We start from the raw sequence: 14,695 nt of genomic DNA, 5'->3' as shown, positions 1-14,695 counted from the left end.
ATCCCTGGCCTGACTCCCGCACTCCAGCCACACTGGCCTCCTGAGGTTCCTCACAAAATCCTAGGCACATCCTTGCCTCAGGCTTTGCACTGGCTGACCCCAGTTGCCCAGGCGCATTTCTGCAGACATCCACAAGTCACCTCCCACACATCCTCCAAGTCTTTGCTCAGATGTCACCATCTCAAGAATTAAGGCCCACCCACTCTGACCTTTCTGCTGTAGAATGCCATTGCCACTTCTCAACTCCCTTACCCTTAACATCTTTTTATTTGTGTAGCATTAACTCCCTTCTTTTTTTTTTTTTTTTTTTTTTTTTTTTTTTTTTTTTGTCTTTTGTCTTTTTGTCTTTTGTTGTTATTGTTGTTGCTATTTCTTGGGCCGCTCCCGCGGCATATGGAGATTCCCAGGCTAGGGGTTGAATCGGAGCTGTAGCCACCGGCCTACGCCAGAGCCACAGCAACGCAGGATCCGAGCCGCGTCTGCAACCTACACCACAGCTCACGGCAACGCCGGATCGTTAACCCACTGAGCAAGGGCAGGGATCGAACCCGCAACCTCATGGTTCCTAGTCGGATTCGTTAACCACTGCGCCACGACGGGAACTCCTTAACTCCCTTCTGACATGCTCTATAATTTGCTCACTTATTTTCATTTACTATTTGCCTCCGTCTGCTGAAATATAAACTCCATGGGAAAGGTGATCTTTTTGTCTGTTCATTGGTATATTCTGTGAGCCTAGAATAGGATCTGTAAAGTACTGATAAAAAGAAAAACAGAAACTGTCAGGAGTTCCCATTGTGGCTTAGCAGGTTGAGAACCCGACTAGTATCCATGAGGATGTGGGTCCAATCCCTGGTCTTACTCAGCGGGTCAAGGATCCGGTGATGCCACAAGCTGCAGTGTAGGTCACGGATGCGGCTCGGGTCTGTTGTTGGTGTAGGCGGGCAGCTACAGTCCGGATGTGACCACTAGCCTAGGAATGTCCATATGCTGCAGGTGCGGGCCTAAAAAGGCAAAAAGGAAGGAAGGAAGAAAGTGTCAGAGAGGAGGGATCAACAGTGTCAAGACAGCGAGGAGGCCCAGCAAGATAGGAACTGAAGACTTTCCACTGAGTAATGACCCTGGGGGACTTCTCTTTTGTTAGAATACCCCTTGGAGGGGTCTGTACTCTTGTGTCTCTTGGGAAAAGCGGTGGGCTGAGAGTGGCTTAATTTCTATTTCCAAAAAGGCAGAAGCTCAGTCCTCTTAGCACTTTAGAGGGCCTGCCTCTAGCCAGCCCGGGAGGCCTGTCTTCAGCACTGTGTGTGCTCAGGCTGCCTTTCACAAAGCCAGCCCCATCCTGAATACCCAGAGCTCAGCAAGAGGGTACCTGACTGCAGGGTGCCTGCCTGTGTCTGTTTGTAACACTCTGGAACAGTACTCTCTAGAAAGCCCCTTTCACAATTTAATGAGTGAAAATACCAGCTTTAAAATTATTTAAGCAGTTACCTAGGAGGTTTATCTGTTAGAATTATTAGTCCTTTTCATCTGAAATCACTCATTCTCTTTGCTGTCACAGTAGCTTTTCAAACCATTCAGTGCCTGGTTTACACTTGAGCGAACATTGAAATCATTTCCAGTTACAAGACCACTGGGACTTCGTGTCTCCTGATACTTTTAAGAAAGTTGGGGGCGGGGGGGAAGGAATTCCCATTGTGGCTCAGAGAGTTAAGAACCTGATTAATGTCCATGAGGATGCAGGTTCGATCCCTGGCCTCGCTCAGTGGGTTAAGGATCTGGCATTGCCATGAGCTGTGGTGTCGTAGATGCTGCTCAGATCCTGCTTTGCTGTGGCTGTGGTGTAGACTGGCAGCTGAAGCTCCAGTTCAACCCCTAGCCTGGGAGCTTCCATATGCCACACATACAGCCCTTTAAAAAAAAAAAAAAAGTACTTACTTTGTAAAAATATAATTGAATATCCATTACGACATATAAATTTATTGTTTACTTCTTCCTTGTGAAACGCTGGTTGTTACTTTGCTAACTTTCTCGTTTTTTAGACTTTGCAATAAATGTCTGCTAACAAGATTAAATAGCATGCTTATTACTTGTCATAATTACCATAGCATTATTTTCCTTGTTTGGGATAAGCCATGATGGGCCATTCCGATAAAGGCCTGGTGGGAGGTCCAGGCTCTCCTCCCAGAGTACACTGTGGAGACAATTCTGTCCAGTGTTTGGGTCGAGAAGCCCAGCTTATCAGTCTTCTCACACTGTTCCCTGTGAACCTGGACACAATTGTGATGACTCATCACAAAGGAGCTTGGAGTTGGTCTTTGGGGGATTGTCTTGCTTCCTGTCTTGAGGTGTGGGTGGCGGCGTGCTGATTCTGGGGACTGGGCTAATAACTCGGTCCTTTCCTTTCTCATAGTTGTTTCCTCTCTTTGCTCCTGGTGGCTGCTGTGGTTTGGAAGATCAAACAAAGTTGCTGGGCTTCCAGACGTAGAGAGGTAAGTCTCAGTGGATAAAGATTAACGAATCCCTGCAAGAGCTTTTTCCTTCCTAGTTCTCTTCAGGAAGCCACTGTTAGCTATTTAGTGATAATTGATGGACATAGCTACAGAGACAGTGATGCTGCTTGCTCCGCGTGTATGGTCCATGGACTTCAATAAGTGCTATATATGGTATAGTTAATTCTGCATCGCATGGTTTTTAACTTTCGCAAAGGAAACTTTTAGAATTGTGTTGACTTACAGCTGTCTGTTTTACCCTTCCTACCAAAATCTGGATCCTCAGCTCAGGCTGGAGATCTGAAGGCTTATTATAAGTCACACAGCCTTTATAAGAGCCTTTCATGAGAATGAGAGTAAAACCAGCCACATAAGCATCTCAGAAGTTTCTCATTGTTCAAGAAAACGGCAGATAGCTTTAAAAAAAAAAAATCCTGGGAATTGCTGCCTGCAGTGGTTCAGGCTACTGTGGAGGCACAGGCTCAATCCCCAACCTGACACAGTGGGTTAAAGGATCTGGTGTTGCCGCAGGTGCAGCCTTAAAAAAAAGAAAGAAAAATAAATTAAGCGATTAAAGGGGTAAATTTTTAAAAATCGTGGTTCATTTTATGCATACAAACCTTGAAACCTAAACCTGAGAAAGGAAGCACCAGAAAGTAGAGACCAGTTGCATAACAACTATATGTGCAGCAATCTAATTTACCAGTATAGTAAAAGGATCATTTCATACCAGAAAACCTACTAGGATATGTTATATCCGTGGGTCAAAAATAAAATCTAAATTTTTAATAGTGGCCAAGTAATCATTTACTGATATCAACTCTCATTCCTACTTTAAAAACAAAACTCATAGAAAAATATTTCCTTAACACTTGGAAGAATATCCAGGTAACTAACATCACCCATGATGAAAAAATACTAGAAGTAGTCCCCAGTAAAAATTCAGACAAGTTAGTCATATTAAGAACTAACATTTGAGTTTCTACTGTGGCACAGTGGATTAAGGATCCAGTTGTCTCTGTGGCAGTGCAGATTCGATTCTTGGCCCAGTGCAGTGGGTTAAGGATCTGACAATGCCCAAGCTGTAGTGTATGTCACAGCTGTGGCTCAGATTTAGTCCTTGGCCAGGGGATTTCTGTATGCTGGGTGGTTAGCTAAAAAAAACAAACAAAAAACCTGACATTTGAGCATTTCCAAATTGCAGGCACTGTTCTAAGAGGTTTTATACAGATTAATTAAATCCTCACAACAATCCTATGAAATAGTTATTAATACCAGTCCTATTTCACAGTTAAGGGAACTGAGACTCAGGCATAGTAACTTGCTGATCTTTACACACCAAGCTGGGCTGTAACCTTAGGACTGCTGTCTCCACAGACCATGTTTCTAATCATCACATGGTCCCCAGAGTCACTTAGTTTTGTTCTGGATATTAAGACTTTGCACTAAGAGAAAGAGAAATGTTTTGTTACTTTTGGAAAAAGGATGAAATTATTATTTTTAGATAAGATTATCAAAACATAGAGATTTGCCTGCATAAAAATTAATACTTAAGTATATCAAAATAAACAGGGAGTTCCCATTGTGGCCCAGCAGGTTAAGAACCTGACTAGTATCCATGAGGATGTAGCTTCAATCCCTGGCCTTGCTTAGTGGGTTAAGGATCAGGGGTTGCCACAAGCTGCGTAGGTCACAGATATGGCTCGGATCTGACATTGCTGTAGCTGTGGCTGTTACATAGGCCAGCAGCAACAACTTTGATTCAGCCCCTAGCCTGGGAACTTCCATATGCTGTAGCTGCAGCCCTAAAAAGACAAAAATAAATAAATAAATAAAAATTTAAAATAAACAAATGAATACCATAGACAAACAACCAACTGAAAAATATTTGCAACATACATAAAAGGAAATAAGATAAAACACCTGCTAGAAAAGAGATTTTCCCAAAAAATATGCTTTTATTACAGTTGATCAGCCAATAAACTAAACTTTTACCTTTGTGATTTAAAATGTCTCTATTACTGTGAACCTGACTATTCGGAATATAGTTTATCTTTTCTAAAATGTCAGTCATGGTTTATTCCTCTCAGAACTGTAGAAAAAGTGATTTATGTTCTTTATAACAACTAAAATAAAGTAGCTAATACAGCTTAAGCCCTTGCAACATACCAGGTCCTGTTTTAAATGCCTTTACTCACATTATCTCCTGCACTCATCATAAAGGAACCAGAATGGGAACTAGAGTAGGGTAGGCACTCTGTCTCTCTGTGGCTTCACACTTACACTAAAACGGGTGGGAGTTCCCGTTGTGGCTCAGCTGAAATGAACCTGACTGGTATCCATGAGGATGCAGGTTCTATCTCTGGCCTCGCTAAGTGGGTTAAGGATCTAGCGTTGCCGTGAGCTGTGGTGTAGGTCACAGACTCAGCTAGGATTTAGAGTGGCTGTGGCGTAGGCTGGCAGCTGCATCTCCGGTTTGACCCCCAGCCTGGGAAATTCCATATGCCATGGGCACGGCCCTAAAAAGCAAAAAAAAAAAAAAAACGCAGATCCCAAAGTAGGGTTGTTATTGTGTGTCTTTGTTGAATAATTGGTCCAATAGTTTTATGAGATGTAGGAATGTGATTATTGATATTTTAATAAGATGTTTAATATAAAAAACACCCTTCTAAAACAGAGTTATGACCTGTCCAGCCCAAGATTCTGTCTCCAAAAGCAGTCCCAAGGGAGTAGTTGAAGTATAAAGTTTGAGTGGTTGCCTTCTGCAGCATGACCTCAAAGCTTCAGCGACATCGCACATCTCTAACATTGATACATGCTTGACCCACACCATGTGCTTGGGTTAGTGCCGAGCACATGGCATCTCATTTAATTTTACTGACATTCTTATGGGGTTAAAAACCCATTACAGAGAGGAGGGAACTGAAGCCCAGAGACTTTAAACACCTTTGTTAGGGTCATACAGCTGGAGAATGTTGGAGCAGGTATTCATATTCCAAGTCCCCCTTATCCATAGCCCCCACTTATCCCTCTGCTCTGCAGAACTTCATGTTTATTTATGTGTTTAGCTTTTACCACCTCTCTAAATAAAGAGCTCTTTGAGTTCCTGTCTACTGTGTACCAAAGGACAGGTTTTGTTACTGTGTAAATACTTGGTTCAGTTTTCAGCAGGAAAAAAGAAACTCTGGCTTTTATCTAATAATAAAAGTATGGAGTTCCCGTCGTGGCGCAGTGGTTAACGAATCCGACTAGGAACCATGAGGTTGCGGGTTCGGTCCCTGCCCTTGCTCAGTGGGTTAACGATCCGGCGTTGCCGTGAGCTGTGGTGTAGGTTGCAGACGCGGCTCGGATCCTGCGTTGCTGTGGCTCTGGCGTAGGCTGGCAGCTACAGCTCCGATTCGACCCCTAGCCTGGGAACCTCCATATGCCGCAGGAGCGGCCCAAAGAAATAGCAAAAAAAAAAAAAAAAGACAAAAAAATAAAAGTATGAGGAGGTAGGATAATTTATTTTATGTATTTAACAAGCAGGCATCATTGCATTATATCCATCAGTACATTAGTATGTATCTCTAACAGATAGGAATTTTTTCTTTAATCTAACAAGCACAGCCAACAAAATTAAAAAGTTAATAATAATCCATATCAAATTATCCCCAACTGTCTCAAAAATATCATTTTGGATTTGATTAGTTTGAATCAAGGAGGATAAAGTATTTTGAATATGTGGTATTCTCTAATAAAATCACCTCCGTCCTCTTTGCATTAATGGTTGCTGTATTACTCATCAGCAACTTCTTCGAGAGATGCAGCAGATGGCCAGTCGTCCGTTTGCCTCTGTAAACGTTGCCTTGGAAACAGATGAAGAGCCTCCTGATCTTATTGGGGGGAGTATAAAGGTGAGATTGTAATTCAGAAGCCCCTTTAATTTATCAGAGTTAAGTCTGGGGAACCAGAGAGAGCAAGAGCATCATCCTGTTGCCTCTTAGGTTGTCCCCTCTTTCTTCTTAACAATAAGTCGATACAACGAAAGTATCAGGTATTCTTTTGCTTTCATTTTCCAGTCTTTGATTCATGTTGTTAAGCTGTCACATGTTCAGGGAATTTTAAAATATAAATAATTTGTCTGATATTCTTACAAGTTTTCTGTGGTGTAATACTTGAAAACTTGAAAATAGCTAAATTGAATCATTGTTCTTTATGAGTATTTTGGGAGATTTTTTAAAAGGGGAAAAATCATAATTGACTATGAATTCAATGGAAAATAATTCTGACCCCCCACCCCAATGAAAAAGAGAGTGTTAAGGCTTTTTCTTTTAACAAAATGATGAAATATTTTAGATACTCTTGGGAAACAACTATATGTTAATGGAGATATATATGTATATATGTGTGGTGTAGATATATATATTATATATAACATGTATAAACCTGATGTATAATATGTATAACATACTTAGTAAAGCATTTACTGAGCTCACAGGAATTATGTGAGATATACAGGGACTTTTCTCCTTTCCCTCCTCCAAAAAAGAACAAACCATAAACCAAAACCAGAACCATGCGTGGTCTAAAGTGGTTCTAGCTTGGTAACACATCACATCTCCCAGCTGAAATAGATGCAGATCCTGCCTTAGGGAAAACACCTGATTCAGATATGTAGGATTTCTACAGATAAAGACCAGACAATCAACAATCACCAAGGATGAGAGAGAAAAGCCACCATGAATAAGAGTCAGCAGAAACAACGTAATTGACATCTAACAAATATAGCTCTGTATGAAATGTTTAAAAAAATAAAAGATGGACTCATAAAGATAAGGAAGCCGGAGTTCCCGTCGTGGCACAGTGGTTAACAAATCCTACTAGGAACCATGAGGTTGCGGGTTCGATCCCTGGCCTTGCTCAGTGGGTTAACGATCCGGCGTTGCCGTGAGCTATGGTGTAGGTCGCAGACGTGGCTCGGATCCTGTGTTGCTGTGGCTCTGGCGTAGACCGGTGGATACAGCTCCGATTAGACCCCTAGCCTGGGAACTCTATATGCCGCGAGAGCAGCCCAATAAATGGTAAAAAAGACCAAAAAAAAAAAAAAGATAAGGAAGCCCTGAGAATCAAGAATGGCCAAGCAGATCTGAAAAAGAACCAACTGGAACTGTTAGAAATGGAAAAATATAGTAGTTGAAAATTTTTAAATAGCTCAGTTTTTTTTAATGTTTTAAATAACATTTTTAAATGTCAAGCAGCACATGAGACACATGAGAGCTCTTGAACTGGAAGATGACTGAAGAAATTACATAGAATGTAGAACAGAGAGACAAGGAGATGGAAAACATGAACGATAATAAAATATAGAGGGTAGAATGAGAAGGCCATTTGTGTGTATGTATATATATATATACACATACACAGACACACAGATCTATATATATATATATATATATATACACATATATACATATACATAAATAAATCACAGTCCCAGAACAAATGACGGGAGGAGAGGCCATATTTAAAGAGATAATAGCTGAGAATTTTCCATAACTGATGAAAGACATGATTATACATATTCTAACAAATGTATCATAAGCAGGAGTAAGGAGAGAAAGCAGAGGGAAGGCAGGAGAGAAAGAAAACTACAGTTGGATTTATCTTAGTGAAACTGAAGAACTCCAAAGACAGAGAACATCTTAAAAAATTAGCCAGAGCAGAGAAGAGATAAAACTGTCACTGTATGCAGATGACATGATACTATACATAGAAAACCGTAAGGACTCAACCCAAAAACTCCTTGAACTGATTAATAAATTCAGCAAAGTAGCAGGCTATAAGATTAACATTCAGAAGTCATTTGCATTTCTGTATATCAGCAATGAAATGTTAGAAAAGGAATGCAAAAATACAATACCTATTAAAATTGCACCTCACAAAATCAAATAACTTGGAATACACCTGACCAAAGAGGTGAAAGACCTATATGCCGAGAACTATAAAACTTTAATCAAAGAAATCAAAGATGTAAAGAAATGGAAAGATAGTCCATGTTCCTGGATTGGGAAAATCAATATTGTAAAAATGGCCATACTACCCAAAGCAATCTACAGATTCAATGCAATCCCTATCAAATTACCCATGACATTTTTCACAGAACTAGAACAAACAATCCAGACATTTATATGGAACAACAAAAGACCCAGAATTGCCAAAGCAATCCTGAGAAACAAAAACCAAGCAGGAGGCATAACTCTCCCAGACTTCAAGAAATACTACAAAGCCACAGTCATCAAAACAGTGTGGTACTGGTATCAAAACAGACAGACAGACCAATGGAACAGAATAGAGAACCTGGAAATAAACCCTGACACCTCGTAATCTTTGACGAGGGAGGCAAGAACATAAAATGGGAAAAAGAAAGTCTATTCAGCAAGCATTGCTGGGAAACCTGGACAGCTGCATGCAAAGCAGTGAAACTAGAACACACCCTCACACCATGCACAAAAATAAACTCCAAATGGCTGAAAGACTTAAATATACGACAGGACACCATCAAACTCCTAGAAGAAAACATAGGCAAAACACTCTCTGACATAAACATCATGAATATTTTCTCAGGTCAGTCTCCCAAAGCAATAGAAATTAGAGCAAAATAAACCCATGGGACCTAATCAAACTGAAAAGCTTTTGCACAGCAAAGGAAACCCAAAAGAAAACAAAAAGACAACTTTCAGAATGGGAGAAAATAATTTCAAATGATGCAACCGACAAGGGCTTAATCTCTAGAATATATAAACAACTTATACAACCCAACAGCAAAAAAGCCAATCACTCAATGGAAAAATGGGCAAAAGACCTGAATAGACATTTCTCCAAGGAAGATATACATATAGCCAGCAAACACATGAAAAAATGCTCAACATCGTTGATTATAAGAGAAATGCAAATCAAAACTACCATGAGATACCACCTCACACCAGTCAAAATGGCCATCATTAATAAATCCACAAATAGCAAGTGCTGGAGGGGCTGTGGAGAAAAGGGAACCCTCCTGCACTGTTGGTGGGAATGGAAACTGGTACAGCCACTATGGAGAACAGTTTAGAGATACGTTAGAAATCTATACATAGAACTTCCACATGACCCCGCAATCCCACTCTTGGGCATCTATCCGGACAAAACTCTACTTAAAAGAGACACATGCACCCGCATGTTCATTGCAGCACTATTCACAATAGCCAGGACATGGAAACAACCCAAATGTCCATCGACAGATGATTGGATTCAGAAGATGTGGTGTATATATACACAATGGAATACTACTCAGCCATAAAAAAAGAATGACATAATGCCATTTGTAGCAACATGGATGGAACTAGAGAATCTCATACTGAGTGAAATGAGCCAGAAAGACAAAGACAAATACCATATGATATCACTTATAACTGGAATCTAATATCCAGCACAAATGAACACCTCCTCAGAAAAGAAAATCATGGACTTGGAGAAAAGACTTGTGGCTGCCTGATGGGAGGGGGAGGGAGTGGGAGGGATCAGGAGCTTATCAGACACAACTTAGAATAGATTTACAAGGAGATCCTGCTGAGTAGCATTGAGAACTTTGTCTAGATACTCATGCTGCAACAGAACAAAGGGTGGGGAAAAAAATGTAATTGTAATGTATACATGTAAGGATAACTTGATCCCCTTGCTGTACAGTGGGAAAAAAAAAAAAAAAGAACTAGCAATACAAAAATTAGCCAGAGCACAAAAAGATCACTACCATGTGGAGAAATTGGAACCCTTGTATACTGTGTAGGAATGAAAATGATGCAGCTGCTGTGAAAAAAAAAAACAACCGTATTTCTCTTCCTCAGAAAAGAAAAATAGAATTATTAGATGATCCTGCAATTCCATTTCTGGGTGTGTACCCAAAAGAATTGAAAGCAGAGTCTTGAAGGTATATGTGCACACCCATGTACATAGTAGCTTTATTCACAGTAGCTAGAAGTTGGAAGCAGCCCACGTGTCCACAGACATATGAATGAATAAACAAAGTGTAGTGTATACATGCAGCGGAATATTACTCAGCCTTAAGGAAAGAAAGTCTGAACAAAGAAATGACCATGTCGATAAACATAAGTGAACCTTGAAGACATTATGCTAAGTGAAATAAGCCAGTCACAAAAAGACAAACACTTTATGATTTCACTTTTATGAGGTACCTTGAATAGTCAAATTTGTAAAGGCAGAAGTTAGAATGGTAGTTGCCAGGGTCTGGGAAGAGGAAGGGCGAGTTACTGTTTCATGGGTGTAGTTTCAATTTTCCAAGATGAAGGAGTTCTGGAAATTGATTCTGGTGATGGTTGTAGACACTATAGATGTTCTTAATACCACTGAACTGTGTACGTAAAAATGGTTAAGATGGTAAATTTTATGTTTTGTGCATTTTACCACATTAAAAAATAACTGGGGAAAAAAGAAAAAGTCACCTACAAAGGAATGACTGAGTGGCAGCTGACTTCTCAGAAGTTACGACAGAGAAGAATGTCTTCAAAGCATTGAAAGAAAACTGCCAACCTGGAATAGTGTGCCCAGGAACCACCTTCCAAGAACAAGGACGAAATAAAGATATCTTCAGATTATGGGAACAGCTGAGCATTTGCCACCAGCAGACCCATACAAAAGAAATGTCTAAAGGATGTATTAGAAAGGAGGAAATTTACGGGAGGGGGGCTGGAATAAAAAGGGATGGTGACTAACCGCAATGATAAACATGTGTGTAAATCTAAGCAAATATGGTCCTGATAAAATAGTAATAGTCTGTGGGATTAAGAAGAATAGACAGGGGAGTTGTAGTTCAGTGGGTTAAGAACTAGACATAGTGTCCATGAGGATGTGGGTTTGATCCCTGGCCTCGCTCAGTGTGTGAAAGATCCAGTGTTGCCGCAAGCTGCAGCATAGGTCACAGATGGGGCTTGGATCCAGTGTTGCTGTGGCTGTGGCTGCAGCTCCGATTTGACCACTAGCCCAGGAACTTCCATGTGACACAGGTGCGGCCTTGAAAAAAAGGCCGGGATTATCTTGTGGTGTAGCAGGTTAAGGATCCAGCCTTGTCACTGCCACAACTCCAGGCATGGTTGTGGTGGCATAGGCTCAATTCCTGGCCCAGGAACTTCCACATGCCTCAAGCACAGCCAAAAATGAGAGGCGCCCTCCCTGTGTCATCTTTCAGCAGCGTGTGGCACAGTTGGCTGCTCCTTAAAACATGTTCTTGACTTTATCCTCAGGATACCACACACTCAGCTTCTGGCCGTTCTTGCTCTGTGTTCTTTGTTCAACCCCCTTGTCTCCCAGCAGCTTTTAACATTCACAGGCTCAGTCTTGGCGCCTCTTCTCATGTCTTTTATACCTTACACCTTTGGTGATTGTCTTAGTCTGTTCAGGCTGCTATAACAAAATACCAGAGATTGGGTGGCTTACAAACAACAGAAATTTATTTCTCACAGTTTTGGAGGCTGGGAAAGTCAAGATCAAGGTGCTGGCAGATTAGGTGTCTGGTAAAGACTCGCTTTCTGGTTCATGGATGATGCCTTCAGCTATAATCTTACATGGGAGAAGGGGTGAAGGAGCTCTCAGGGTCTCTTTTCTAAGGGCACTAATCCCATTCATGAGGGCTCTGCCCTCATGACCAAATCACCTCCCAAAGCCCCCACCTCAAAATACTGTCACTTTGGGGGTTAAAATTTATACTGTGGGAGTATACAAATATCCAGACCCTGGCAGTGATCGTATCCATCATGGATTTAAATACCATGAGCTCCCCCTCAAATGTCTCCTGTGAGTGTCCAGCTCATGTATCACGTTACTTGCTCAGTGTTCCCAGATGGATATCTTAACAGGCATCGTAAATTTAACACTGTCCAAAACCGAGCTCTAGGTATTGTTCCCCACACCTTCTCCTCTGGCATAACTTCCCCAACTCGGTGCATATCACCGCCATCATCCAAGTTGCTCAGGCCAAGCCAAAAGCATCCTTGACTCAGCCTTGCTCTCATCCTCACTGGACAGCCAGTCCGTCAGCAAATCTTTTCAGCTTTCTCTTCAAAAATATTTCCTGACGACTGTGCACCACCTCCACCACTCTACCTACCACCTTGATCTGGGCCACTGTCATCTTCCACCTGGATTATTACAGTTGCCTTGTGACTGGTTGACCCCCTTCTGTCATTTCACTCTAGTCATTTCCCTGTGCTATAACTAGAGTGGTACTGGAAATGATTTTCATCAACTGATGTGAAGAAATTGATGACATATTTGGAGATATAATAGGCACAATTCTAAAGATGGCCTCCAAGACTCTTGTCTCATGGTTCTTCAAACCCTACTCCAGGTTCTGCTCTGAAGCGATTTTGCAAAAGTGGTGAAAGTCTGAGGGCAGTTGACGTTAAGATGTAGGGAGAGCTTTCTCTGGGGGGTGGCAGAAGAGGAAGCATGAAGACTTGAGCTTCGTCACTGGTTTGAAGCAGGCGGAGCTGCATGGGGAAGGATGTGAGTGGCCTCTGAGAGAAGAGCGTGGCCCCTGGCTGGCTGCTAGCCAGGAAACGGGGACCTCAGACCTCAAGCAGCAAGGAACTGGATTCTGCCAACAACCTGAATACGTTTTGAAGCAAGTTCTTCCCCAGCGCTTCCTGGGAAAAAGAGTGAAGCCCAGCTGACAACTTGACTTCCACCTTCTGAAGATGAAAGCTGAGGCCCTTGCGACCTTTTTGAGATAGAGCTGGGAATTTTTCCAGAACTGATGGAAGACATGAGTAAGGTGTATGTCCCTAAGCAGAAAGCCCTGCAGAGCTCTCAGCTGGACTAGTGACCCACAAAATTGAGATAATACATATGTGCTGTTGGTGATTTGTTTCACAGCAATAAAAACAAATAATGGGGGTAGTTCCCCTGTGGTTCAGTAGGTTAGGGATCTTGCCTTGTCACTGCTATGGCATGGGTTCAGTCCCTAGGCCAGGAACTTCCACAGGCAGTGGGCACAGCAAAAAAAATACACACACACACACATATACATACATATGTATATACACACACACACATATATATGGCATCTTTTAAAAAAAAATTCCATCTAAAGGCTGAGAAGGTGTTTGTTTCCTAGGAAACACTGCTTTAGGTAATTCTTTGTTTTCTTCCACCAGACTGTTCCCAAGCCCATTGCCCTGGAGCCCTGTTTTGGAAACAAAGCAGCTGTCCTCTCTGTGTTTGTGAGGCTCCCCCGTGGCCTTGGTGGAATCCCTCCTCCTGGGCAGTCAGGTGAGTAAATGAAGTTCAGTGACAAATGCAGTTTCCGTTTCAGTTGTGTGAGGTCTCCTTCCCTTTCATCAAGAACATAGTTATCATAGTAATCATGGCAGTATTGAATTCAGGTAGACCTCAGAGATATTGCAGGTTCAGTTCCAGAAAACCGCAGTGAAGCCAATATCACAATAAAGCAAGTCACACGAATTTTTTTATTTTCCAGTGACTATAATTATGTTACATTATACTGTAGTCTATTAATTGTATAATAGCATTGTATCTAAAAAAGACAGTGTATGTCCTTGATTTTAAAATGCTTTATTGCGGAGTTCCCGTCGTGGCGCAGTGGTTAACGAATCCGACTAGGAACCATGAGGTTGCGGGTTCGGTCCCTGCCCTTGCTCAGTGGGTTAACAATCTGGTGTTGCCATGAGCTGTGGTGTAGGTTGCAGACGCGGCTCAGATCCCACGTTGCTGTGGCTCTGGTGTAGGCCGGTGGCTACAGCCCCAATTCAACCCCTAGCCGGGGAACCTCCATATGCCGCGGGAGCGGCCCAAGAAATAGCTAAAAAGACAAAAAAAATTTTTAAAAAAATGCTTTATTGTTTAAAAATGCCAACTTATCTAATGAAGCAGGGTGCCATAAACCTTTTGTTTAAAAAAAAAAGGAAAGAAACAGAAAACAGAAGCAGTACCCATGAGGCGCAGTAAAACGTATGCCTGTAGTGCCTGTGTCGTGTCAGTTGTGAGGATTCAGTGAGATGATCCCATCACCCCTGAATTCCTTAATCCGTCTTTCCTTCCTGAGAAAAGTCTAGAGCCCTCCTCACTGCACCAGCCCCCTCAGCCCCCTGTGGTATTGCTGCTTCTGGACACACCTTCCTTTGCCACCAGGGTTCCAGTCCCCAATGGCTGTG

At 41.8% G+C, this 14,695-nt stretch overlaps 1 protein-coding gene across 3 annotated transcripts in view; it reads left to right on the top strand.

The window, feature by feature from the left end:
• The window catches only part of ATRN (attractin), a 186,236-nt gene that overhangs the window by 162,616 nt on the left and 8,925 nt on the right, over positions 1 to 14,695 (top strand). For all 3 annotated transcript variants that reach the window (XM_021077390.2, XM_021077389.2, XM_001927289.8), the window contains exons 26-28: positions 2,411 to 2,489; positions 6,278 to 6,385; positions 13,679 to 13,793. In XM_021077390.2, coding sequence (XP_020933049.1) covers positions 2,411 to 2,489; positions 6,278 to 6,385; positions 13,679 to 13,793 — 302 coding nt within the window. The remainder of the gene's footprint in view (positions 1 to 2,410; positions 2,490 to 6,277; positions 6,386 to 13,678; positions 13,794 to 14,695) is intronic.

The sequence above is a fragment of the Sus scrofa genome, chromosome 17 (assembly GCF_054392235.1).
Source record: "Sus scrofa isolate SSC_HxYL_T2T_F1_AM1 chromosome 17, Sscrofa_HxYL_maternal_Yorkshire_Landrace_v2.0, whole genome shotgun sequence".
Lineage (NCBI taxonomy): Eukaryota > Metazoa > Chordata > Mammalia > Artiodactyla > Suidae > Sus > Sus scrofa.
Note: the sequence above shows the minus strand (reverse complement) of the source record. Positions and strands in the feature narration are given on the sequence as shown.